Raw genomic sequence first — 27,842 nt, 5'->3', positions numbered from 1 at the left:
TGCACAGTGAGTTAACCACTACTGACTACTAATAGCTGTAATCACTCGCAGTATAGCACAGTGAGTTAAACACTACTGACATCTAATAGCTGTATTCACTCACAGTATAGCACAGTGACTCCAACACTACTGACGTTTAATAGCTGTAATAACTCGCAGTGTAGCACAGTGACTTGAACACTACTGACGTTTAATAGCTGTGATCACTCGCAGTGTAGCACAGTGACTTAAACACTACTGACATTTAATAGCTGTGATCACTCGCAGTATAGCACAGTGACTTAAACACTACTGATATTTAATAGTTGTAATCACTCGCAGTATAGCACAGTGAGTTAATCACTACTGACTACTAACAGCTGTAATCACTCGCAGTATAGCACAGTGAGTTAAACACTACTGACGTCTAATGGCTGTGATCACTCGCAATGTAGCACAGTGACTTAAACACTACTGACATTTAATAGCTGTGATCAATCGCAGTGTAGCACAGTGACTTAAACACTACTGACGTTTAATAGCTGTGATCACTCGCAGTGTAGCACAGTGATGTAAACTCTACTGACGTTTAATACCTGTAATCACTCGCAGTGTAGCACAGTGAGTTAAACACTTCTGACGTTTAATAGTTGTAATCACTCGTAGTATAGCACAGTGAGTTAAACACTACTGACGTTTAATAGTTGTAATCCCTCGCAGTATAGCACAGTGAGTTAACCATTACTGACGTCTAATAGCTGTAATCACTCGCAGTATAGCACAGTGAGTTAAACACTACTGACGTCTAATAGCTGTAATCACTCGCAGTATAGCACAGTGAGTTGAAAACTACTGTCGTCTAATAGTCGAAACCACTCGCAATACAGCACAGTGAGTTAAACAGTAATGGCGTTTGTTAATTGTAATCACTTCACTCGCAGTACAACACAGTGAGTTAAACAGACCTGTTATGTTTGGTTGAAGAAGTGTGTTGTAGTGGTAGGACCTGTATCGGATGAAGTGTTTGAAGTCCAGACACATGCTCTTGGCGTACTGATGTTGCACGTAACTGTTAGTTTCTTCTATAGCGCTTATGTGCTTTTTAAAGGGCGGTGCGCTATATATATACTTTTACATAAATAAATCAGCGAATCTCTGTGGGACTGAATATTCGAAGGAAGGAATTGTTTTATAAAAATGAGCAACTGTGTGTAGATGAGGTGATGGCATAGGTTCGGTTCGAAGGTGTGTAGCTTTAAATATATACCAAAAATATTACTAGATCGCACATGAGCGGTTGGTTTAGCAATCAGTTCTGATAACTGTACCCACAAGTGCGTTCAGTGGATTTTAAACACATTTTTGCTTTGCAGCACATTGCATGCTCCTCACCATTTTGCCACAAAATATTTTCCAGAGAACATGGTCGAAACAAATGCATCTTTACAAAAAACATGAATCGTTTTTTTTAACCAAATTTTTTTGATTCTTAATAAAAAAAAATAGCACCATGCACAGTGCAATAACAATATAGATGCTCTTCTAACAGACACACATCATGGTTGAATAGCTCCATCATAATAGTCCTACCATTTCCCCCATCTTTTACGGTGTTTATGGGAACAACCGCTTACATGGAAATAGTCTCTTCTTGGAGAGAGGTTGTGACCTTAACAAGCTACAGCTGCTGACGATCGAAGAGAGATCAAAAATCGGCCTGGGCAGATTTGTTCTCACAGCTGAGCCATACATAAATGCAAGTGAGACCACTTCTTCTCAGATTTTCTTTCATTTAGGCTAGCATCATATTATTTATTTAAAAAAATCCACTGCGTGGTGGCTGCACGGCGCCATGCGCGTCTTAGTCTCCGCCCTCGCGTCTACGCCTACGCGTCATTCACCTTTAGGGCGGGGGTCTGGAGTCAGTGGGCCTGGTGGTGATCTTGCGCAAGCGCATTGTGGGTCGCGCAATAAAAAGTGCGCGTGAGTGAGAGGCAAAGTAGGCCAGAAAGTGAGACCACGAGAGGCTGGAGCGGAGCCTGGAGGCTCTGACCCCATAATTTAATTATCTGTAGCCTACTCTGGGCTGTGTCTGCCGTCCGACTCCCACAGGTGAGTGCTCATCGTTTCCATTGCATGCAAATGCAATCCTTGCCCCACCCTGAGCAATTAATGGCCAGGAACTGTATAAGGGGCGTCGCGACCGGGCTGGAATTCAAAGCAAAAGCCTGTTTACTCCCCGGCCCGGTTCCTGCACTGCAGCGTTTTTATTCAGCGTGACATTAACCGTTACAGAACGTTTCCCTCTGTTACTCAAACATCGGGTGAATGCGCCAAGGTCTGCCGAATCCCACCCTCTTCCTCCCCGGGGCTTTAGACAACCTGACGGAGCTTGCCCTCGAACAGTGTGAAATCCCCTGTACTTCTACAACAACTCGTGAATTATCCACCAGCCAGCACCTGAACAGGGAGTGTGAGCATCTGGGTCAGATGAGGGCGCTTTCTGCGCCATTCTATTTTAATTTCAGTGCAAGTATGCCATTATAATTTCAGTATTACGTAAGTAGTAGAGTGCACTCCTGCGTTTTATTCCACAATTTTGTACTAATATTGGCGTGCACTACCTTGGTGCGTTTCATCCAGACACACTTTAAAAGTTTCAGAAAAACAGGAACCTCGTCAGGTTCCACCACGGGGTGCACATGCAGAGAAATCGACTCCTTGTTGTTTATTATGATTAACCCGGTGCTCTTGTAAAGAATAGCGAGGGGGGGGGGGGGGTGTAAATAGCTGTGTGGACCGAACTTTGGTAGTTTTATAGGTTTAATTTGGGTTCTGGCACTGTGCAAGCTGATGGCGTGTTGTCATCTGGGGGGGAAGTTAAGGGGGTTGGGGATAGTACGATCTCTTAAAGCAATAAGAAACTAGCTGGTTTGCTTCATGTTATTTATTCATGAACTATAGAGGACAATATTGGTAACGCGCACGCTTTGTTTCCTACAGTTATCCCTGACAAATGGCAGAGACTGCCCGAAATGCATGATGTCTTTTAATTAACTTATTGTCACGCCATGCGGTGGGGTGACCCCCATGTGCTGTTCAGAAAGGCCTGGATGGGCATTCGTTGAATATGAAATACATTGGTGAAACGCCACATGAAAAATCATGGTGTGATTCTTTACAATAGTACCGGGTTAAGGATGTTAAACAATAAGGAGTTGATTTTAATTTCGGTGCCATTATGCCAATTTTGCATATTTCCTTCCTGCGTATCAGCGAGAGATTACAGCGGTATGCAAGTCCTGTGCTACTTTACCATAGTACAAAAATACCAACATGTGAGTACCGTCAACATGGCGTTAAGGCAGCCAACTTTCTTCTCTTCTGATTAAGATGCTCTGCATAAATTATGCAGATAAGCCAGAATGACAGTCCATGCCTCTAAGAATAGCAGTCAGACCTCTCAAGCAGCCCTTATCAGAAGCCTTTATGGGCCCCGGCTCAAACGCTATACGGGTCCACAATCTGTTTTTTTTTTTTTTTTTTTTTTTTTTTTTAATTTTTGTTTTGTTTAAGGAGCACCTCTTTCTGAGAAGCAAAAATGTTTACACTTACCACGCCGGACTCTGCTCCAGGATTTGTCACCCCCCTATTGGTGCGTCACCACCCCAGTGCTGCCTGATCTAAAACGAAAAGGCCTGCGTTTTCGTTTTATAAGTACATTTTATAATTCCCCCCCCCCCCCTTTCCTCCCTCAGTGATGGCCGGGCCCTGCGCTTAACTCGCTGAGCCTCAAAGAAGGACCAGATTTTAATGTAAGGGATTTAATCAAAACCAGCGGAAGAGACCATTTGAAAGGGGAATAAAGTATGCAGGTTGGGTGATCTAAATGAAATCCTAGGCGAACCTCTGCCATAGTGTCAGGTTGAAGTTTTCCAAGGTCAACTCTCAAGCTGAGGGAAGAGATACTAATGTCGCTCTGCTGCAATTCTATACCTACGTATCTGCTCATTAATGCCATTCAAGCATGAATTTTGCAGGCACCAAAGGCAGGTGTTCTTGGGGGGGGGGGGGGGGTCAATGTCAAAAGTGATGTGTTCCAGTGAATGGAGTTGGTGATGTGACTGTAGAGCAGGCAGCTTGAGTCTGCTATTATAGCTGCATGGTATGGACAGCAAATAAGCAGAAGTCTGCTCAGGGTCAGCAGTGTGCTAAAATACCCTGATACACCATCATAGCAGGGTGCTTAATTTATGCAGGTGCTTTCCGGTGCGCTGCACTGGTGCTAAATTGCCAACACCGGCACTTATGGTATTCTGCCAATGCTCACAAATCCACTGTGCTGCAGAACCGGGCTGGGGCCTACCAGGCATAGGGTGGAGCGAGGTAGTGGGTGGTGGCTGGCCTTTGCATTTTCCACTATGACTCACATTGACTCCTGCCGGCTTGAAAAAAGGTGAATAGGATCCCTTTGCTGTCACAGCACAGTGGGTTGAATGCCTGTTCTGGAAAAAGATACTTGCTGCTGGAATGCACCGGGTTGAAAGCGTTGGGTACTGAAACGGCTTGTATAACCTGTAGGCTACACGCCTGTTTCATGGATATGCCGAAACTGTTTTTTATTTACAATTTATTTGACTATTTGCTGGGTGATAATATCTTGGTGTCCCCCCCCCCGCCCCCCCCCCCCCTTCTTCCTCACACTCTTTCGGGAGCATATTGTTCATTCTCACTGCTGAGACCTGGTTAGATAAGTCCTTGTCGGCCTCAGATTCCTCTAAATTAAATTCAGAATTCATCTGGTTTATTACATCAAAAAAGGCAATTTTTGTTGGCTCTCCGGGCTCAGTGCACTTTTACCAATGCTAACCAGTGCTAAAGTGCTTGCGCTCTTTCCTTTAAACACGGTAAAATTGGCGCACACACCCCTGGCCGTCCGACGTCACGGTGTGTGTGCGGAGGATGGCCGGGGGCCATCCAAACCCCGCCCACTCAATAAAACGGCCGCACATCGTGAAAATGTGCTCAGTGCGGAAGCGGTTAAGCATGTGTCAAGGCCAGGGCCTGTCATTGCAGTCTGCCTGTGCGCTTATAAAACTGCCATTTTGACCTGGCAAAAGGAACCTTTTTTCCAAGCGTGAAAATATTCCCTTTAACTACATATGTCACCACTAGCGCAAGCCCTTTCCATAAGGCAGAGTGCAGTGTATTTAAATGGTTTGGCATATAATTTTAAATTTTATATGTCCGGAATAGGCAAGGCTGAGTTGATACCCTTGTTCTTTGTGTGATTCTTGAATTTTTCACAATCCCATGACGTGAGTGTACAGGCAACATTGATGTTTGCACCCACACTCTGAAAAGTGTTCCAGTGCCACTGGCCTAGGTGCCTTTGTGTGAATTTGTCAAGCTTTCTGGCTAGGGTGTCATGTGAGACACTTCCATGCCTTCTGGCAGCCTGTGTCCTTATGTGTGATGTTTTCATGCTTTCTGGCCTGGGTGCTTGTGTGCTATTTCCATAGTTTCTGGCCTCAGTGACCTGGAGGCTCACGTGTCACATTTCCATGCTTACTGGCCTGGATGCTTTTGTGTGACATTTCTGTGCTTTCTGGCCTGGTGTGACCAGGCCTGGGTCGGTGCTTATGTGACATTTCCACGGTTTCTGGCCTCACTGTTTACAATGTCAAAATGCCACAATCATAATGTTGTGCGCTGTTGCACTTTACAAAGATGCTTTATTTTAGCACTGCTTACAAAACTAAGGATCTAAAAATCATTTAATGTTTGAACATTGTCTTGTACAATTTTTACTCCGAACCTTTGCACAATTGTTTGACGTTGAGTGCGTTTTTATGGAACAAATTAATTTTATTATTTGCGTTTTTAAATGTCTTTATGCTAGTTTATATGAAGAATAAATTGGTTATATTTAAATTCATATTTCGTGCTTGACATTTCATTTTTAGGTCTCGCCTGACCCAGCGCATGCGCTGGTCTGGCGAGGACTTTTAGTATGGGCTTCAAAAAATGCTACCAGCTTGCGTGCATGTGCACGCTTACGAGCAGAGGCGCCATATGGCTTTCCTTGTCATGCTCATTAAGTAAATCGCTCGCCGCGCTTGATCGCGATCACTTTCGCGCCCATTCATTAGGGGCTTTGGCAAAGACGGCGCATGATTATTTTGACATTCCAATTCACTTTACAATAGCTGCTGCCCCATCCCGCGAGTGTTGTGAGGTGGAAGTTATTGTAAAGTGAAAGTGCAATGCCAATCTTAAGCGGCTGCCTTTGCACAATGCCGACAGCTTGTTAATGCGTGCATCTCGTCTTGCACATGTACGCCTTGTTGTGAGCCATTGACATCGCTGTTGCCATGCAACGCTTTATTCCCATAAAAACCAACACCCAAAAATTAGCGCTGGCTGTAAAGTGTTCCTGTTCAGAGCAGCACCGTGAGGATCCGAGCTGCGTTATTCTAGTAAGGCGTGTCTTCCCAACGCTACGTCCTGTGTAACTTCTATCCTTGTGTTGTCAGCAGCAAAGAGTTTTGGACATCTTCACGCTCCCTCTCGGTGCTTACTGAACTTGTTCTGCAAGTTTCAAGTGCAACTCTGTGGTTACGTTTCGCAAGTTTCAAGTGCAACTCTGTGGTTACGTTTCGTTAGAATCCACGAACAGCATGTTAAGAACTGTGAGCCCATCTTTTTGATTTAAAAGAACTGCGTTACAAACAAAGTTACACAATTTGTTCATCTTTCCCAGTGGTATCGGGCTGCATGCTTAGAGGCACACCAGCCTTTAAAGGTTTATATATTCTTGCTAACACATTGCTTTAGAATTTCCGTGCCCTTTACCTAGCGAGGCTTTTTTTTTTTTTTTTTTTTCTTTTTCTTTCAGGTCGGGTAAGAAATACATCGATAAAACACAAACTTTCTATTCAATTGTATCCCACAATGAAAATCTTGTTTCTTTTTCCGAAATTATGGGGATTTACATTTCATAAACTTAGCAGAAGTCTTGGCACACCTAGCTAGAGGATGGATTTTCTTGATAAAGACCACAGGTTCAATCCCGCAGTGCTCTATACCTTTTGACATGTATGATTTTGTCCTTTTCAGTACTGGTTAGTTTGACCATTTATTAGCTAGGATGCCTGGTTATTTTTTCAGCAGTATTTAGGCTCTTTTGTTGTGTTTAGCAACAAATCCTCCAATTTTGTAGAAAGCAAATTGGAAGTGAGTATCGGTGGAGTGGAATAATCAATCCGGTTCTGGCTTTCCATGCAAGTCTGGCACAGCGATTATGTTCTGGTGTAACTAATTACAATAGTGATTAAAGGGAGACCGGCAATGTGCAGCGTTACTATTTCACATTAACAGACAATGCTACAAGTTTATGAACAGGAGGTAAGATAGCAGACGGGCACTCTTGTTTGGTTTTATAAAGACCGTTGCACACTTTAGCTGAGGATGTTTTCTCGTTTGTTTTTGTTTTCTCGTTTCTTGTTGTTTTTAGTTTTCTCATAACCAGCCTTACACATATTACAGAGGGACAACATACTGTTTCTCTTTTAACCCCTTCGCCGCGCGGCAAATTCTGCCGCGGTGCGAGGGCTGAGCGTGGCGCTCAGTTACTTAGGATGGCTCCCAGCCGTCATGAATCACGGTGGGTGTGTGCCCATGACGGCCGGGAGCCGGCTGAACTCCGCCCACTAAGCATATTGCCTGCACAGGTGGGGAAATATGCCGCGCGTGGGCGGAGCGGCAACGGTAGGGCGGCTCCTGGCCGTCCTGAGCACCCATGGGGTTAATATACACAACGTACACTAGCTACTCAGGTGAGCATATTTGTAGTATTTTGGCGAGGTTATGCTATTAACCGATCTTGCTCCCCCAAAAGATATCTGCCTCAAGTCCATATGACCCCAGTCCATATCTAATGCGCCTTCTCAGTGTAGTCCCTTTGTGCATCTCTAAGGACGCAGCATAGTATTGCCTTTTCAGCTCCAGTCCTGAGGTGTAACATGACGTGCACATGTAGTTTTAACAAATTTTATCGTGGGATTTGTAGCTTAAAAATAGCTCCTTTCACCAGCTTCCTCGCATGTCGTTGCTTCTTTAGAATTACGCTGCATTCTTAGGCACTGGGACGCACATGATTTAACCTACACACAATTGGCTCATTGGTTCTCTGTGCACATTAGAGGTAAACACCCCTTGACATGGTTTTGTGCATAACTATACATTTTGATGTTTTTCACTACAGAACACTGGTGCACAAAAGGACCAATCCAAGTGTATAACATTTCAGGCAATGGCATAAACTCTATTTGCACAAGTGCAGGACATCTGCACATTCGCAAGTGGGCAGTGCACTGAGCTGTGCAGATTTTCAGTTTTAAAGGCACAATGGAGCTGCTTTCTCTGAGGGAGGCAGATGTTGATTTCTTGGCTATACGTGACTCACCTGCGCACATCCTGAATAAGGGCATTTGTGTAGTATGTGAATGTTGGGAACAGTGCTTTAGGAGACTGTCCTAATCACGTCTTATATATGTTATATCGTTTACTGTGAAACGTACTGACTGATGTGCAGTTTTATGTTTTTAGTCTATGAAAGAGTTGCATCACTCATAGTAATAATGCATGTATGAGGATGCTATCTGTGCGTGTGAGTTTACATCTATGCACGTGCGTATGTGTAGACTTCATTTCCGCACTTGTGACATTCATACTGGGTGTGTGCTCGTGTGTGCTCAGTGGTATTTTGATTGAACACTAGGTAAAATGCTGCTAAAACATTTCTGGTATTAACAATATTGTTAAGGACAACCATGCGCCTTATTTACGAATTCTATTCAAACTGTTTTGCTAATCAATACACATCTAACCTGAAGCTCTACATTTTGTCGGTCAAGGTATATCGGGGATATATTTTGGGAAAGCCAGGCAAGTGGTCCATTCCCCTGTTCTACCCTTGTCAAAACGGCCCTGCCCCTTAGGAACGCTTCAGTAGTAGGGTCTTTTTCTACCAAATCTACGGAAAACATCAGACGCTTCTAGGATCCAATGTAGACGGAGCCCAGTAAGCTGATTTTAAATCAGAAGCCTCTTTCTGGTCCAACAGGAACGTGATGCCTGCGCTGACCAGCCAGTGAACTCCACGCTGGACCCACCATCACACTGACAGCGGACCAGAGACAGAGAAACAGGCTGGTCAGTGCTGATCCAGTGTGCCTACAGGCGCATGTACAAACCCTTGCATGCACTGCAGCCAACACCTACGAGATCGGGTGCAAAAAAAACTGCCGCAGGATCTACTTTCCTATTTAGATGCCTGCGACTTTACAGCTCGAAAGAAGGCAAACACAAATGCAGATAACTGCAGGGCTGTTTAGAAGTTACCAATAACAGAATCGTGTTCCTGCGCTAGTATGATTAGAAAGGCACACTCATTCTAGACCATGTCTCTGTATTGTTTAAAAATCCCTTGAGCTTGCTTTCTCTTGGGAGAGGTAAAGTAAACTAGCATTGGCATAGCCAATAGGTCTCGCCTTTGGGACCTTACAAGTGTTTAGTCATGCAGCACAAAAGCCTTACTGCAACAACATTAACTGTTGCATGGCTAAACACTTATAAGGTCCCAAAGGCGAGACCTATTGGCTATGCCACTGCTAGTTTTAGTGTTCTCTTTAGGAATGTCTGAGATTAATGACTGGGTATCCTGGCGCTCCGTAAGGTAATTATTTACTATGCTTTAAAAGTTAATACAATCTAATATGTAATGTAAAATGTTGGCAAAAAAATGCTTTGTTTTGGCCTTTCTGTCTCCAAAATTTTCTCGGGGGGGGGGGGGGGGGGGGGAGACAACCTCTTCCGCCCCTCCTACGCTTGCTCGCTACACACCATATGGGGGCTAGTCTCACTTTTACTTTGTTCTCTGATTCACTACTTGTGTATTTTTGGTGCTCTCTGAAAGAATGTCTATGGGTACATATGACTGGGTGGGTAACCTGGTGCTCTTTAAGGTCATCATCTACTATTTACTGTCTTGAAAGTTGATACAATTGAGTATATAATGAAAAACGTGCTGTAAAAGTCACCATTTTGGTCTGTCTTTTTCCAAAATGTTTCCCCTAGTAGTAGTCGCTCGCTACACGCTGGACTAGGACTGGTCTGGCTAAATTTACCAGGGCTGCTTTCAGTAGGGCCTACATCGTCCAGGAAGGAGCCAGTGTGAAGAAAAGAAACCAGCGGGGAAAGACAAAGACCTTATCTGGATGCCGCTCCCCCCTCCCCTCGCCTCTTCATAAGGAGGCCGGGTGAGAGCGTGGAGGCACACTGCTAGGAAGGGCTGAAGCAGACAGAGCACAAGGACAGCTCCCCGAAGAGTACAGCATGAGTCAAGGTAGCACCCAGCGGTACCCCTTGGAGGCGAAGGGTGTGGGTTTGGTGCAGCATCACAGGAAGAAGGTAGGTGCCTACGGGTCACTCACTCGTCTCCAGTGCATCTCATTATCTAGGGAAGGGGTTTATTTGATATGTTAGTGGTGTATTACAGCATTCATGTATCACTAACCATATGAGGGGTGCTGAAGCGCTTGCCTACATGGGTAGCATGCGGCACCGTGTTGGGTGTGTCTTTGTTTTTGATCCTATGTGGGTGGTGTTTGCATGTCATGTGTGAGGATCAACTACATGTGGTTATCGTGTTCTAGGCAGAGCCACAGGAATTATGCGGCAGGAGAAGGCCAAATTATGTGGCCGGTAACTGCAAATTTTGCGGCAGAATTAGTATTACTTCTTATTTCATCATTTTAAACTTGGTAACACTCTCTGGTCAGTGGGTGCACCTCATTAGTACCACTTTAACATCCAAATATAGCAATGCGCAACATAAAGGTTTACAGTCCAGCTTTGCAAAAGGCCTCCACTGTGCTGCAACAAAAGTTATCACATGTTGTGCAACTTTTAAACCATTTGATCTAAAAACAATTTAATTTTTGTTAAATTCATAGATTATGCGACAGATGTTGGATTACATGGCAAACGCGCCAAATGTATAATTATGCAAAAATTGTGGCCACACAAGCGCATAATTCCAGTGGCCCTGGTTATAGGACACCGTGCTCACCAATGTGATGGATGAAGAAGTGTGAGGCAATCGCGCAGTTAATGGCTTCTGTGAGCTACTGACCCCGCAGGCACCTTTATGGTATTTCTTGTGTTGAAAGTCCACTTCGCCGGTTACCGCACTGGGTTGTCCATTCTGAGATATTTTGTTTACGTTTGAAGTCCTGAAAAGTTATAGGATAAAGGGAGTAGTAGTGCAGAGATCTGCTGGGGTGGACTTTGTTAATATCACCCCAAATCTTATTGTCATTGTGAAATGCCACTACATGGACGTAGTATGTTGCTAGTCGGTACCTGCCGTTTTGGACTATTTGAGAGTCCTCCAATGGCAAGTACATGGCTGGTCTCTTTAGTTATTCCACGCCTGTTCAGTTGGTGGTGGGTGGTTTATTGCTGTTGACTAGTACACCACTTTGTGCTGGAGATGGCACATAGCAGTTCTGCTAACCATAAGAACTGTCTGACTACTAAGTGTGGGTTTTATGTATTGTTTTGTTATTGCATTATATAGTACTTACTACCCCCTGATGAGGCGCTGTTTCTACGCTGGGAAGCATGCTGCTGCAGGTCCCCATGTTTGTGGGGCGTTTTTTCGACTTTTGGTAGTTATTTTTGGCTTTTCGGATTAGCCATGTGCTCTACAGAACCCATTACACGCCTTTACTCCTCCTTCTATGTGGTAGATTACATTTAGTAGGAATCGGGTGCGATCTTTAGAGGGAGGGGTTAGCAGTCTTCATAGACGAGCCACCTGGGATTGGGTTCTGTTCGGGTGCAGGATGTAAGTTTTAAGTAAATAGGAACGAGGCGTTGGGAGGCACCAGAGCGCCTCATATTAATACACTTTGCAATCACCAACTCACTTAGAATTAATATGTTGGGTGCAGAATGAGCGTTCAGCGTTTTTGTATCACAAATTCGAAGACTGTCCAGGACAACCGAAGGGGAGCAAATGCTGCAAAGGAGTTTGCATCGTTTTAAAAAGCCTTTCCTCGTTTTAGAGATGGGGATTCCTGGTTTTAGAGATGGGGGATGTCAAAGCGCTTCTCGGGTAGTTGAGGTTTCAAAGAGCGCTTAAGTTAAGTACTGCTTTCTAAGGGGCTTTGGCGCGAAGATTTATCTTAGCTGTGTGCCCTGAGTGGCTAGCGGGGCATATTTTCTTGAATCGCTTGCTCTGAGAGCTAGGTTATTTTTTTTTTTCTCCTATTTAGTTGTAACCCCCTGTATGTTAAAAAGGCACTTTGATACACATCTTTCCTCAATTGGGAGCCATTTCAAGGAGGAGAGGACCAGCGGGATGAGGTCCTATTTGATGAACGTCTGACTTGCAGCATACAGTGTGGGCTTAAAGGAGGAAATGTCCAAAGGAGATGTGGTTGAGGGTGGGGACGTGCAGTAGTGATGTAGTCTAGTGGTTGGGATATGGCCTAGGGGAGTAGATGTGGCGTAGTATAGGAGATGGGTCTAGTTGAAGAAATACGGTAGTTCTGGTTATGAAAGAAATTGAAACACTCACCCTCAAGTTACAGTTAGTGCCACAATCCAAGACTCACACAACCTCAAGCCAAACCATCACCTGCACACCAGGTGCACCGTTTGTGACATCACTAGCAAAGTGACAGATGCAATTACTAAAGTGAAACAATGCTGCCGGTCAGATCACGTTAGCGTTAAGACTTCCAGTGAGGCAACAATGAATACAGTGCCATTTAATGTTTAACTTTTATATGTGTATCGATTTTTGCGCTCAGTGGACTGTATGCAAGTGCTGTGCACCCACCTGGTCCGTTGCCAAATGCACGCCGATGGCGCCCAAATCCTCCTCATGAGGAGGAGGAATGGCCCATGGAGGAAACCAAATATCACTACTTCGAACACATAGACCCATGGATGAAAGAGAACCTCCCCTCTGTGGATCGAACCAACAATGAAATCCGATCCATGGGGGTGGCAGCTCCCAGCTCCTGCCCTTGAGTGACCTACAGGTCTTGCAGAACTTCCTGCAGCCTCCCTGGAATATAAAAAAACAAACTTTTGGGTATTCTTTAATGCCGATCTCTTTTGTTCCCCAGGAGATGTAGCAGTCAAAGGCATCAACTTCAGGCCAACATCCTCCCTCTTTCAAACCTCAGAACAGGAGAGCCTGTGAAGCGAGCACTTGGAACCCCCCCCCCCCCCCCCCCCCCCCCCCCCCCCCATAGTCTTAGTCTCGGTGGCGGCAAGAATGAAATCCGAAGGTGACCTTTATTCACAAGACCTGCGGGGCATAGAACAAGGGTAGTTTAAACAAGCATTTGCAATGCAATAGGTCTCGCATTTATACGAGTTTGAGCTATTGGCATTGTAAGTTTGGTTTTTTAAAAACCTAAATAAAAGGCACTGTCATTTACAATGCCAATAGCGCTCAAACTCGTATAACTGCGAGACCTATTGCATTGCAAATGCTTGTTCGAAGCGCTGCGAGATTTAAATGATATAGCGCTGAGAAGCGTGTGTTTTTGACTCCCTCTGCCACAATTATACAACTTGCTAACATCGGAGGATTTAGAATGTAAAATTAGTAAGTATGCAATGTACGTAAAAAGAAAAAAAAAAGCGTTTGTCCCGAGAAGCGCCTAAAAGCGATTCCAGGTGCATACAAGTGTCGAATGTATTCCCTATGGACTGCTGGGGTAGTACTGTGCCCTTCAGAAGAGTGCCATAGCAGGCGCAGGGGAAAGGCTATATTGAAATAAGGCTGGGCAAAAAAATGTGTATTAAGGACCTGCGTTGGTAAAACGAACTGTCGGTGATCTGCTCCCTCCCCAACAAAGTCCTCCAACAGTACAAGAGCCCGCCCCCTCCCCCCCCCCCCCCCCCCCACCAAATCTACCAGGGAGGCTGCCTGTTTCCTTTGTGAAGCCGCTCATGCGTGCAGGGAGTTCACCGCTTTGAAGTAGGCTGACAAGCAGTCTTTCATCACCCCAGATTTAAAGAGTTTAGACTTTAATCGCAATAAAGGCAATGCAAAAAGCATTAATAAAATCAGAGTAAAGGAGGGAAGTATGCTGACGAGGGAGAGTGCAGGTCAGTGAGGCTTATGGGGGGGAAGGAGATGAAGAGTGGGGCTGAGGGTAGAGGTGATAAAAGGGGAGATGAAAACATTGGAACTCTCCGAAAAGGGGACAGCTGGGGAAGGAGGGAGCGTTGATGGGTAGTGAGGGGATGGACTAATGCGGGGGGGGGGGGGGGGGGGAGTAGTGGAGGAGGAGAAGGCGGGATGGTAAGTGAGGTAGGAAAAAGTTGAAAAGAAAGGAGAGCGGGGAGAGGGAACTGACCTGGTGGAGGTCACGAGAAGGGAAGGGGGAAAGGAAGTAGAAGTGCTGGGTACAGGAGATGAAAGGATGGGGAGAGAAACATAGGAAATGACAGTAAGGGTGTCTAGTCGGGAGAAGGCGCAAGGGTGGTAGCAGAGAAGTTGGGAGGCACATCACAGAGGAGGCAGTGGCAGGCGAAAGATCATTAAAGAGGAAAGAAGTGGGGGAGTTGTAAAGCACTCAATACCTTCGGGTCGAGTCAGCACTAAATAAAACTGATTAAAGCCACACACAAAGACTGGCTGATAAATAGAGAAAGTGTAGAAATGAAGGGAGAAAGAGGGAGACAGAAAATGTGAGTGAAGACTAGTAGAGTAGAGCGTTTAAGGTGTAAATGAATGAAGGAGGTATGGGACATAGAGACGGGACGTGGACGAAGGAGGTGAAAGAAATCCTACAGAATTTGAACAAACACCAGAGAAAAGTGAGTCATTTATAGATCGCTTTTCGGCCTCAAATGGGCCCCTTGGAACTACCTTTGAAATGCGGTTGAAGGAGAAAAAAAAATCGCTACTATTGAAAGCTATATCAGAGAGAGGAGGGGGGGGTTGAGTTATGCCAGATGAAAAGTTGGGGGGGGGGGGGGGACGCATCACGATGAGAAATTACAAAAAAAGTGTAAGTTTGTGTAAGAGGTCTGGGTGGGAGAGTAAGGGGGTGTAGCGTGACAGGAAGCAAAGCCAACAAGCAGGTAGGGGGTGGCAAATGGTGTGCACTTTCGCGGCCGCTTTGATGTCCTCAGTGAGCCGCCCGGCCACTGAGGACATCAAAGCGGCCGCGAAAGTGATCAGGCAGTGCTTTTCAGGCTGCCAAATGGTGCGCGCGCCTGGCGCACATGCACTGTATTTGGAGGCCTGAAAAGCACTAGTTTGCACTTCCAGATCCCCCTTTAACAAAAGCTCTCGCGAGAGTAGTGCTAATGCGCTGGCTCAGGCGAGACCTAAAAATGTCCCTCGCTATAGCCCAGCTATAATGTATTTGCCTCCCCAACCTAATTGACCGTTTTAGTATTTACTAATTCTCGTTTGCAGTAACCTGAAGTGACCATAAGGGGGCACTGCTGCCCCTTAGAAAGCTCTGTGAATAAACAGAATATTGTGTAATAGGTTTGCCGTGGGTGGAGTCAGTCGCATATTGGACTCTAACTCATGAAAGAAAGGGTTGGGCTGCTGTGGTGTCAGTGACGTGTCAAAATGGTACTGAAAGGTCTATAGGTTAGGGGTAAACCATTCACGTCAGGTTAGTGACTCTGGAAGGTGGATAGAGCTGGGAAGGAGTCAGGCACTCGCCAGGCCTCTAGAACTTGGACAGTCCCTTACCGATCAGGTTGGTGAATCCGACAGCCATCAAGGAAGGGTGGTTTTAGTCACATTTCAAAGTGACCGGCATTGGGGACGGAGATGGAAGCACTTACAGACCAGGTCAGTGGCTTTAGGGCTGGTATAGTCGGTCACAAGTCTGATTCATTTAAAAGGCCTCAGGACTGGGTTATAGTCATTCACAGGTCAGTTTACTGCATATGAAAGGCCATTAGAGCCGTGGTCGATTCAATCCCGTGTACCCGTGAAAGGCCAGGCTCGCACTACTGAGTTTCATGACACTTTGAGAGCATGGCATTGTGCATGTGTCTTTACCCGGAAGAGACTGGTTAGAGCAGCTTTACTGTTCCTGCCAGACGTTTTGTGCTTAAACCAGCTTCCTGCTGGTACCTTGTATGACTCGAACAGAAGGTATTCATTCCCTCGCATTCCATTTTCACACTTCATATCATGGGTCACTTTGCTTGAAATTTCTGCAAAATTTTGCAGAAAAAAACTCACTTGCGCCCCTAGGAGAGACCGATTACAGCTCCAGCTGGCCTTAAAGTACAACATTGTGATGGGAACTGCAGGTGCCGGGAAGGATCTAGAAGCCACAGCAGATCACCCTGGAGCTCCAAGCTTCACAGGCTCATCCTGTGAATCACTGGTCATGGGTGAACTGTTCAGATCATGGGGTCAGTGGGGCCCAGTAGTAGTTGCCAGGGACTTGTGGGAGATGAGTGGGTGCAGGAATGATGGAGCAATGTTCCCATCGAGGTCAGGTGGTGTGAAGGTCAAGCTTAGGGACACCCCAAAGTGGCTGATGGTGGTACTCGTGTGTGCTCCTAGGGGACCAGACACACCAAGGGGAAGGGCGCTGACAGTAGGTATCTACCGGTGCACGGATCCTGGAACCAAATGACAACCTCTGTGGTAGATGTGTGTAGGCAGAATCCTTGAGTCCAGGATGCAGTAGTGGTGATGTGAGTGAGAGATGTGCATATTTGAACTTGCTTTGATGATAAATATTTAGTTATGCTAAAAGTAAACCATATCATATCCGTGTATTATTTCATCATTAGAATTTTTCACATCTTTATTTCGGGCAAAATAACACTAGGCATTTTGCTCAGTACCTAAAAGCACTCTTAACACAGCAGGTGGGGCATTCGATGGGGGCCCCACACCTGCCCCACTTCAAATGAGGCCCTTGGTCTTCAAACCCACGTGTCCTGTGCCCCCTAATAGTTCTTTCCTTTCTTCCTCTGCAGACCTACATGTTCCTGGTGCTCTGGTCTGATCGCAACAACATCCTCATCTACCGGACCTATGAGGAGTTCAAGAAATTACAAGTGAGTACACAAACGCCAACCCGGAAATGGCGCTTTGTTTTTGGCGGGAATAACAGGAAATTGACCCGCGTACTCAGACATGCTCTCTTTTATGTTCCAGGTGAGTCTGAAGAAGAAGTTTCCAATTGAAGCCGGACATATGAAGAAGTCTGAGCGCAGCATTCCTAAGTTAAAAGGTAACACGAATACATGTGTGCGACCCAAGTTTAAATGTCGATCAGTGGAGCAGTGATTAATTTGAGCCGGTGGTTTCCGGTGCTCAGCACCATCACTTAATCAACACCGGTGCTTAATCATGAACACCGGCTTGAGCACCAGTTAAGGACACATACATTTTTGGGAGGCACAGGGAGATTAAGTGATTTGCCCAGAATCACGGGATGTTGAGGCCATGCTGATGCTCAACCCTGGTTCCCCAGCTCTGGCGTCTGCAGCTCTAGCCATCACGCCACATCCTCTCCCTACTTGTAGGGTTTCATTGCTAGTAGTTGATTATGTGTTAGGCAGCGCTAACAGGCAAAATGGACTGGTCAAGCTGCATCCTGACGAAAGCACCAGCACTTATGTTTTTTTACAAATTAACCACTGGCTAGTGATCTTTTTTGGACAGGGTAGATCCCATTCCCTGGCAACGACTGGACCAGCTGTTCAGCTTGCCAGCCTTTTCAAGGAAAACACCTATAGATTGCCATTAATGCTGCTGCACGCATCTTACAGCAAACCTAAAACACACAAAAACAGTACGAACTCCTTAAACAGAGCTGGGGTGCACTTTCAATTTAAGTCGTCGCTGACCTTTTGTATATTTCCCCATCCACCTCTCAGATGCTCCTGCCTTCACATTCAGGAAGGAGTCCAGAAGGTTCTTGGCGCGCCTCAAGCTGCTGGAGAGTTACGCCCAGGAGCTGCTGGAAACTGAGGCCAAGATCTCGCAGGGCGAGGATGTCACTGCTTTCTTCACACCGCAGACCAGGGATTTTGATCCTGCCTTCACCGAAAGCAGGTCTGGTGCCACAATTACTTTATTTTAAATCAGTCATACTGTGCATGTTTGTGTGCTGAATGTGTTAGTGGCAGATCAATACCCAGCCTTGCATGCACGAATGGCGCCTACCCTTGAGCAAGGAACTGGAGCAACTTCCTGCATGCGAGACTGGGGGTAACAGAACAATAAAGCATCTTCCACAAGCCGAGATGGGAGGATGCATTAGACCCAGCCAAAAGCAAATCCGTCTTGACCCAGCTCCAATAGGAACATTCCAGCCCGAACTACCCAGCCAGGTTCTCTCCGAACTGGAAAACAAGCAACCATCGACCGGTTCCCCCCTGATTGGGGCTCTTCAGTCAGGTGTATCTTGGTTCCAGTGGTACAGTAAGCTTGAAACTCATGTCTGGGCATACCATTGGCCGTTTTCACTCTGAGGGAAGAGTGGAAAATTGAGGAATAATGTGTGCTAGAGCCACATCCTTCAGCAGGTGGACTATCCTCGTAGATGCAGGCTTAGAGGCACAACCTGCCCCACGGTTGAAAACCATGACTTCCCTCCTTGAGCTGGGGCAGGGGATTTAGGAAGCCTTTGGACTGGGAGGTATAGCGTAGAGGACCCCATGAGGACCCCACGAGCAGTGAACCAAAACACATGACAACATCTGTAGGAGTGTCGGGAAGTCATGCCTCTGTGTAAATGACGCTAAATGCAACAATATTGCTTGTTCTCTAAGGAATTCCCTGCCAAGCCTCATGAGAAGCATAGGTCAACTCCTTTCCTTTAGAGACTATTTAAAGATTTACTTTTGAGTTGGATAACACTTTATTTTTAAGTTTTTTTGTTTTTTTTATTTATTTTAGTTTTTTAATGGTATCGTGTAGTTGTCTTTTTAGGTTTTGTTACCATACAGAAGTCTTTGGGATTTTGTGATCTCGTATGGATTGGAAAGGAAGAGAGAGTTAGGGTGACTTTAGACAGGTGTCAAGAGATGCAGCAAATCTAGCTTCCTGGATGAGGTTGCTTTTGCTGCTGTTCACTGTCTTTCTGTATTCTGTGTCTCAATGCGGAGCTCGCTCCTGTACCATATTTCAGTAATTAATATTTTTGGAGCCAAGAAACCCAGGTGTAGTAAGAAACAGAGCATTGGAGGCCACTGCAGGGAAAACAAATTTGTGATGTTATTTAATAGATCCACCAACATCCTAGTATGTCCAAGAACCTGGGCAGTGTTGGGGTCCAGAGGAGAGTCTGATCCTTAGATCACTGCAGCGTGGTACCACTTCACAAGCCAACATTGGGGCGTCACCCAGACTAGTGTCCAAATCTGGAAGCCATGTACACAAGGGGACAATGGAGCACAAAAGGAGGGACAGGTATTTAAATCTGTCCAGTAGGGAGGACGGCAAGGACACGTCAATACTCCCAGAAGTATGGATGTAACGGAGAATGCAAGCTAATGCCAACCACAGTGTATAACAAGTGTTCATGAAACAAGGCCAGGTGGGGGTATCACTCGGCTATGATTCAGGAATCACTCGGGGAAGTTAATCTTGGCCCGAGTGGTATGGACCCTGCCGTCAGCGGGGAGCCTGGCGCCGCTCTTAACAGAGAATATGATCAGTCTTGGACAGATGGAGTGGTTTAGATACTGCTTTGAGAAACCTGTTGATGTTGCAGAGTGGACAGGCTAGAGATCAGCAGGTCCAGCCTTGAGTCATCCTGCAGGACAGATCTAGCTAGCTTTGGACGAGCTTCAAGTGTGAGATCTAAGATCAGGCACCAGGGTGATACTTTACCTTGTCACTTACTGTGATTTTTGTCCCAATACTTAGGTTTGATTTCTGTGGTATCTCACATCTCACATCTGACAGTAGCAGTACTGGGTTCAATGAAATGTTTGCTTTGAAAAGGTGTTGGCAGTTTTTTTCTTCTCTGCTTTGGTCTGCTTGCGTGCATCAAAGTTGATGGTCTTGTGAATATAAGTCCATGAATTTAATTTCAGGATCATGTTTTTGTTAGTTACCGTGCCAGTTAATCACTGCATTGACAAGAGACCTTCCCTCCTTTAATTCCCTCAGATGGTCCGACTGCCAAGCCCTCGTCTCCTAACACAACAGCACACTGAACATTCCACTCGCCGCATCCCACCAGACACTAAGCTTAGGACACCAAAATCCTGCTGTGGATTTATGCTTTGTACTAAATGGTGTTCATGTCTATTCTCTAGCATAGTCATCATGCCCCCAGAAGTACGAGACGGGAGCAGGGAGATGTCAAAGCAACCGGCCAGTGACGCAGTCATTCAACCAATAAGAGCCGAGCAGTACTGTTGCTTGGAGGCGTACGAGGCCACAGATACCAAGAACCGCCCCTTCAAGGTCCGTCGTGGAGAGCTCGTGGACGTGTTACTGAAAGACACCACAGGTACTCCCCTTCTCACAAATGTATTCCCTTACTAGCAAGTACCGTAGAAGAAACGTGTTACATTTGAGTGTACCCATAATGGGTATTTGCATGCTTTAGAAAACTGAAACCAAATCAATCATACATGTGTTAATGTCCCACATACACCCATAGAAGTACCCAAACACCCATTAATGTCACACATGCACACAGGTAACCATAGAGGAACCCAAACACCCATTAATGTCTCATATACTCACAGGTACCCATAGAGGTACCCAAATGCTTATTAATATCGGATGTATGCACACTGTTGTACCAAGGATCCCATTAGGTGGGTACCCAGACAACTGTTAATGTTGTGTGTACTTATATGCAAGTTAATATCCTAAATACAACAGAGACCCATAGAGGTCCTCAGAAAACCTATTAATGTTTGGTGTTGTCAAACTGATAATGTCTGACACGCTTCCAGCCATCGACAAAGGTACATCAAGATGTACCTCTGTGGGTATCTGAGACCTCTGTTCTCACACCAGTACCCACACAGTCCAACAATCGGGGCTAGTATTATGATACAGGAATTCCAGACACTCAGCTAGGGCATAAGCAATAGGATGGCACCATACCGCTTCTAGAAGCACCAAGTGGAGCCCCCTTGAGAGTGCAGGGGCTATCTCTAAAATGTTGCTCTGCCTAGGGTCGTAAACTCTTATGCTGGCCCTGCTCTCGGTGGTTGTAGAGCGGTTATCGGGCAAACGATTGTCAGCTCTCCCGATTCCTTCGCAGACATCGTGGCATACTTCAGTTAAACCCTTCCACTATGCCCCCATCAGCTGTTTTAGCTTGTGAATCTCGTCACTGGCCATGTCCGCCCCTTTACATTTCAATGCCATGCCGTTTGCCCAACTGCACACCAGAGTGGTGACCTCTGTCCTGTGAGGATTAGCTGCACACTTACTTTGGTTGTTGAAGTTTGCTCCTGTGCCACTGAATGCCAGATCTCTGCCCCTACTGGTGTGTATGGGGTGCTTTAAATGCTACTTCCAAGGCTATCCTTGTGTGTGTTGGAAACTTCACTACACTTGTGGTCTACCTGTGCTGTGATGGAAGCTTGTGCTGTTGTTTCTAATGATTGACTTGCGTACGATGGAAGCTTGCACTGCTTCTCCCCAGCAGGTGAGTGGAGAGATCACGCCCACTAGCAAAATCTTTCTTGGTCAGGACCCTGTTTCAATTGTGATCGAAGTATCAACCGGTGCAGGTTGATCCTTTGAGGGGGGTTAGGTCTCTCAGCCAGCTCCTCACACGTCTGATACCACAAGAATACAGCCTTCGGTTAAAACCTAATCCCTCCCAGGCCCTTTCCCAAACAGGCTAAATCAATACACCGTCTTCCCCAAAGAAACTGCGAGCAGCTTTATCTGTTCAAGCAGTTATTCATGCAAGGCGGCAGGCTTTGAAGGAGCTTCTGAACAGCAGATGTTCCTATTCACCCGACCATCCCCTTGCACCCTCCAGGATACACCTTCCTTTGCAAGTTTTAAGGTGCCCGCTGCATCCCATTTCAAAGAATGAGAAACTTTTGAATTATTTGGGTTGAAGGGTTCACCTGATCTCTGAAGATGGCGCTTGCCCATATGCTGTATCGGTCAGCAGCTGGCTCTGCTGTCCCCATAATGTGCTTGTTCCTGTCCACCCTGTGGCGGTGACTTGTATTGATGCTGCTCATGTTGTGTGTGTGTGTGTGTGTGTGTGTGTGCTCGTGTGCTCGTGACCCATGACGTAGCTGTTCTGTGTTTAAGGGTCCCTCACAAATATGTGCTCAGTCCCTGTGAGAAAGGACTTCCTGTGCTTCACGTCGTCTTGCTTTCCTTGCATGATGACATACAAGCCAGATATGGCTTCTACATGATGGTACCAGACCGCACCTCATGGTTGGGTGGGGGGGGGGGGGTCTTTCCCTCTGTCGCTCATGGCGGGCCTTCTGTGCTCTTTCCTGCAGGCTGGTGGTTGGTGGAGAACAAGGAGAAGCACCTGGCCTGGTTTCCTGCTCCCTTTCTATCCAGACTTTCAAAAAGGAAAAAAGCTTCTCCGAAACACCCGTCCACAGACACTGGTAAGGCTGAGTTCTTTTCCCAAACTTGTGTAATCACCAACTTTCTCACCGACCAATCATATGGCCCTCTCTCCTGCGTTAATGTCCTCAGTCCTGACTCTGAACTGTGTACTCCTGGGCACCCTCAAACACCAGAGAAGAATAGTCCATGCATGCAACTGACTTTGACTCAACACAACATGGTCTACTGGGTGTTGTTGGGCCATCTGGTCATGCTTCCTAGTTTGAACCATGTTTTGATAGTCGTCTTGCATAGCAAGGTGCTTTAGGGGGCTCTTTGTGATCAACCGAATCGGGGGAGGCCATCTTGACACTTAGGACTACTTTGGGCGTCTAACTGATGGTATGGGCCACACCAGAGATGCCCTTCTTTAAATTTAATTCCAAGCTATCTAATTTGCATGAGTGTATAATCCAAATGAGGGTGGTCCTGCTTTCAGGGTCTTCTTTATCCAGCTTATGGCCTGTCTGTATTGGGGTTGGCACTCGCTGCCTGCCGGAAGTCCCTTACTTTATTGGACTAACGGATATGACCATAGGTCAGTGTTTTTAAAGCTATCATTTGCAACTGTGTTTAAAAGTGGCTGAACCAGTTACCCAAGAATGGGTGGAGTTGCGTTCTGAAATGTTTTTCTCATCCTGTTTAGGAGAGCTTTACTTCGCAATAAAATCTTACGAGGCCAAGGACTCAGACCAATTGTCCATGAACATTGGTGTGGTGGTTGAAGTTCTTGAAACATCTGACAATGGCTGGTGGCTGGTGTGGTGAGTTTCTTTTGTGTTTGGCTTTACATGTTGGTGTCCCCTTCACTTTTCTTATTGTACACTGGCTTAGGGTTACCAGATGTCTCCATCTCATGAGATGCCATTGTTTGTAGTCCTGGAATTTCCCTTTATAAATCACTGTTTTCAGGTGTGCCAGATTGTATGGATCCAATCAAGTGAAAGACTACAATTCCCATAATGCACTTATTTGGTAAATGAAAGTCTGGGTTTCGACGCCAGATATCTCGGTGACCTCTTGTGGATGGTTACTGTTTGTTCTCTAACAATTTGCTTTCATTGCTGTTATCAGTGTCCAATGTGTGGACACAGCAGGACCTGTAAATATCTCCAAAGTTGCCCATTTTAAATGGGGAGATTTCAAGCCATAAATAGTTTTCAGGGTGCCATTGCAATGAATTGCAAACCAGGAAGTCTTTTTGGTGTGATGCACGACCTGGCTTGTAAATACCTTACCTGGCAGCTTGAAGCTGTGGAACCAGGAATAGAGTAGAGCCTTATTCTGGGCACTGGGTGACTTGGATTAATGTAGTTAGATTGAATGCTCTGAGATGTCAGCCAGGATGGCTTGCATGTCACGAAGCAAATTGTGGTTGGAGATATTAATTTGAGTTTAGGTTGTGTTAAATCCATAGTTTCCACATTTCATTTTCTTATTTTTTTTGTAGAGCTGAAACAAATCTCTTTAAAAACAAATCCTTTACAGCTACTACCTATTTGTGGCATTTACCAAAGACCTACAAGTGCATACTTTATAAATTGAGTAAGACTTGGCTTAGTTGGTCCATCCTTAACCAGACCGCGCATCTACAATACCAATGCATCAGTGTCTGATTTCTTTAGATGGATTGTTTGCAATGATGCTCTACCTCTCTTTCTAGGTACAATGAACAGGTTGGGTACGTCCCATCAATGTTCCTGCGGCCATACAGAAATCCGCATCAGACGTTCCAGGCTATTACAAAGAATGCTTTGTATTCATCCACGCCAGACATTCGACAAGCTGCCAGCCCAACTCCGCCTAGTCGGGCATCTATTGGGGAGGTACCGTCACAGCGCAACAGCTTCAAAGATGGGACTGGTGAAACGGGGAGATCTCTGCAGAAACAGAAATCTATATCGCTCAGCAGCCTTACCACCACATCTTCGAACAAGGTCCGGTCCCCACTACCTCTAGAGCTGGATGTCTTTCCAGAGCAGGCAGCAAGTGGTGTGAAGTGGAAGCCCACCTCATCAACAAGGGACGTCAACCTTTCACCAGCAAACACGGAGCTTCTCTACATGAACAGCGTTGCGGTAGAGGGCCATCGACAAGGGATCAGCAAATCCATGCCAAGAAGTCATCTTAGCAGGGATGCTGGGCTTGGGGAGAACTCCTCGACAAGTGGTTCATACGAATCGCTGTCTTCTAGCTCAGACTCAAGATCTAAAGTTCCTAAGATCCCACAGAAGCCAGGAGCTCATGAGATCATGCAGAGGTGCACTACCTTCACCAAGAAAGCCTTACAGAGGTCAGCAGCCACCCTGGACTCTACGACAATATCAGGGACACCTGAGCGCGTCTGAAGCGAGCATTTTTAGGAAGGTAGATTAATTGCAGGCATATGGTTACTGAAATGAGAAGTTACAGCGTGACACTTAACTTTATCTCAGCGGTCTAATGTCCTCTCTTGCTTTTATGGCGGAAGGAGAAAGTAGCCTCTCGCAGCGGTCACGTGTTATGCAGATGCATCTCAAGAACAAGCATGTGTTGCGTATAGCGACACAGAGCGATGCAAGAGTTAAGGGTGCTTGAATGCAAATAACCTGCCACTAGGCTAAACTGTAGTAGAATTTTCTCTTCTTGATATGTTTGAATGCAGCAGACCGTGAATTGACTTGTGTTTAGGTGTTCAAAGCAAGGACACCATTGGCTATAACAATAGTCATGAGTTTATATTTCATGTTTGGAATGTCAAGTTCATAACTAAAGGCAAGACCTTTTTTGATCGCTTTACAGTGTAAGAGGTCTTTGTCATTTCTCATGTTGGCAGTACCGAACCAGAGTCTGTGGCCACAAACTGAATGTACGCAGAGCTGTGATGCAGACGAGGGACAACAGGAGAATTTATTTTGAGATAATCCATGCAATAGTTGTCCAAATGAATGATGTAATTTACTGGGATTACAGTTCCGGATCTCTGCATTCAACAGTACCTCATGTGAACTGGCTTGAGGTACTTTGTTACTGTGGTCAGCTGACGGTATCTGATATTGAAGTGCAAAGTGGCGGTAACACCTGCAGAATTTTGCTGCAATTCCTACATTTGCCTGGGATCCAGCTCACCCGTAAAGAATTCAGAGCAATGAGGGTTGTGTTGGATGCAGTGATCCCTAGGTGCAAATACCTCCCGCGGTCCCTGTAGGTAGCAGCGGTGGGGCAGTGGCATAGCAAAAGTTCAGGGAGCTCTCCTGCAAGGTACATGGAGGGGCCATCGCTCTGGAGCTCTCAGGCCTGAGTACTGTGCTGAGGGAGCCCCTGCAGCTTGGGAGGCCTGTGGTACACCCCTGCGGTGGGGCCAGGTAAGGGGAGATTTCGAGGGACGATGTAGAGGGAAAATTAAATTAACAATTTTCCCTTGGCATTGTCCCCCAAAATCCCCCCTTTACCTGGCCCCAAAGCCCCACTGCTGTTACCTGCAGGGAGCGTGGGCGCTGGCGAAAAACTCAAGGGCTTGGTGGTCGATTGTCCTGACTACTGCAGATGAGTCCAGTAAAGCAGGTGCAGAATAATGGTTCTTGACTGCGAAATCCAGCATTTGAAAATTACTTGCTCCGAACATCCAATGCCAATTGGGTTGACTCTGGTTCCTGGTCTGTCAGTTAAAACTCCAGGTAGTTCCAAGCATTCCATATGATGCAGCTAGGCCACAATACAACCCTGGCATTTGAGCATTAAAAGACTGCTTCACAGAATGCAGTCCCTCGAGTTCTTTGGGTGTAGTAAGACATTCTGGGTGGCTGAGAGCGACCATCACATGCGGAGTGCATCGCTTCACCCTTAGTTTCCAGCTTTATTTATGTTGGGCTGATAAGGCAGAATCAGGAAAGCTTCCTATAAAACTGTAGACTTCCTATTACTTCAGTCATGCCTGGATTTTTGTAAGTGATTGCTCTTTGTAGAAATAGCAAATGAAAGGCCTGGTGGCAAACCACGCAAGATCATCACATCCTGTACGAAAAAACCACATGCTGGAGGGTTCTAACTTTGCATCCTAAAGATCCTGGACTGGTTGCAAGCTGGGTCCATGTATGAGAAAGGTTCTTGATTGTTGGACCCTCAGCCAGTCTCACCCAAACTTGTGTTGTGAAGGTGCAGTGAAACAAACTGTGCGTTTTTAGGGCTAAAGCACCCACATGAATGTTGCTGCGTCTCTTCCACAATGCGCTTTCAGTTATTACATTTCATCTCCTCTTCCTTGTGTTAGAGCCTTGTGATGTTTCAATAGCAAATGTCCAAAAATACATCCTTTTTGGAACAATGTGTACTGCTTAATGTCATGTATTTATGCACTTTAAATAACTTATTTGATAAAAGTAACCTGTAATTGGTAGGTATTTATGTACCTGTGTTTTATTGTTCACTTTTTACTTTAAATAAAACATTTCCTGATGCAAGTGGCATTTTACTGCTAATTTGCAATCCATAATAAAGATGAATAACCTGAAGCTACAACATTGATGCATCTGATATCTTTTTAATGTAATCTCTCGTATATTTTGTGTGTTTATATGTTGCCTTGATACGAGAACTCTCCAACAGCAGGATGGTTTAACACCATATATTTATTAAAACCACAATTCCTCAGTCCATAGTACATGTCTGTTTCCTTACGTGTTTCAAAGCCTCACGGCCTCTATCAGTGGAAGGTCACGGTTGACAGTTAATACTTTCAGGTACTAGTGACCATCCTGTCGATGCTCATACAAAAAGCGCACATCCGCACCAGCAGACACAGATACACACTTGCACAACACAGAGGTGCAAACAGGGAGACACACACGAAGGCCCTTGAGAACAAAGGAAGGAGACGGCCTAGTGGCGTAGCGAAACTTGAGGGGCCCCTGCAAATTTCACGGAGGGCCCAGTGGCGTAAAGAAACGTGAGGGGGGGCCCCCTGCAAAGTACATGGAGGGGGCTGAGTTCTGAGGACATGGCACACACTGCACAAGTTAACTCCTTGCTCGAGGTGCATTGGTGGGGGATGCGATTGGGGGGGGGGGGGGCACTATTGCCCTGGCTCGCGATAATGGTATCCCCCAGAAGAGATGCCCGGACCTGTTGGTCATACATCTGGGAGAGAACGACTTGGTTCGGCTGTAGGGTTTGGCGCTCTTACAGCTGATGCAGAGAGACTTGGGGGTATGAAACACAGGCCGGGGACTTG

At 45.9% G+C, this 27,842-nt stretch overlaps 1 protein-coding gene across 1 annotated transcript; it reads left to right on the top strand.

Annotated features, from left to right (window-relative positions):
- Positions 1–1,950: 1,950 nt before the first annotated feature.
- LOC146796700 (NADPH oxidase organizer 1-like) lies at positions 1,951–27,130 on the top strand. Its single transcript, XM_085629381.1, has 9 exons — positions 1,951–2,091; positions 10,123–10,452; positions 17,041–17,121; positions 17,222–17,297; positions 17,947–18,124; positions 20,338–20,534; positions 22,519–22,632; positions 23,280–23,397; positions 24,297–27,130. Exons 2-9 carry the CDS (start codon positions 10,378–10,380, stop codon positions 24,979–24,981), a joined length of 1,524 nt encoding a protein of 507 aa, XP_085485507.1. The 5' UTR covers positions 1,951–2,091; positions 10,123–10,377; the 3' UTR covers positions 24,982–27,130.
- Positions 27,131–27,842: the final 712 nt, after the last annotated feature.

The sequence above is a fragment of the Triturus cristatus genome, chromosome 10 (assembly GCF_964204655.1).
Source record: "Triturus cristatus chromosome 10, aTriCri1.1, whole genome shotgun sequence".
Lineage (NCBI taxonomy): Eukaryota > Metazoa > Chordata > Amphibia > Caudata > Salamandridae > Triturus > Triturus cristatus.
This window is presented reverse-complemented; position numbering and strand designations above follow the sequence as displayed.

Excerpts from the sequence above, each read along its gene's own strand:
- LOC146796700 (XM_085629381.1), top strand. The coding sequence starts at position 10,378 with ATGAGTCAAGGTAGCACCCAGCGGTACCCCTTGGAGGCGAAGGGTGTG. Across the intron at positions 17,122-17,221 it reads AGGAGTTCAAGAAATTACAA|GTGAGTCTGAAGAAGAAGTT; the intron begins GTGAGTACACAA and ends TTTATGTTCCAG. Across the intron at positions 17,298-17,946 it reads CAGCATTCCTAAGTTAAAAG|ATGCTCCTGCCTTCACATTC; the intron begins GTAACACGAATA and ends TCCACCTCTCAG.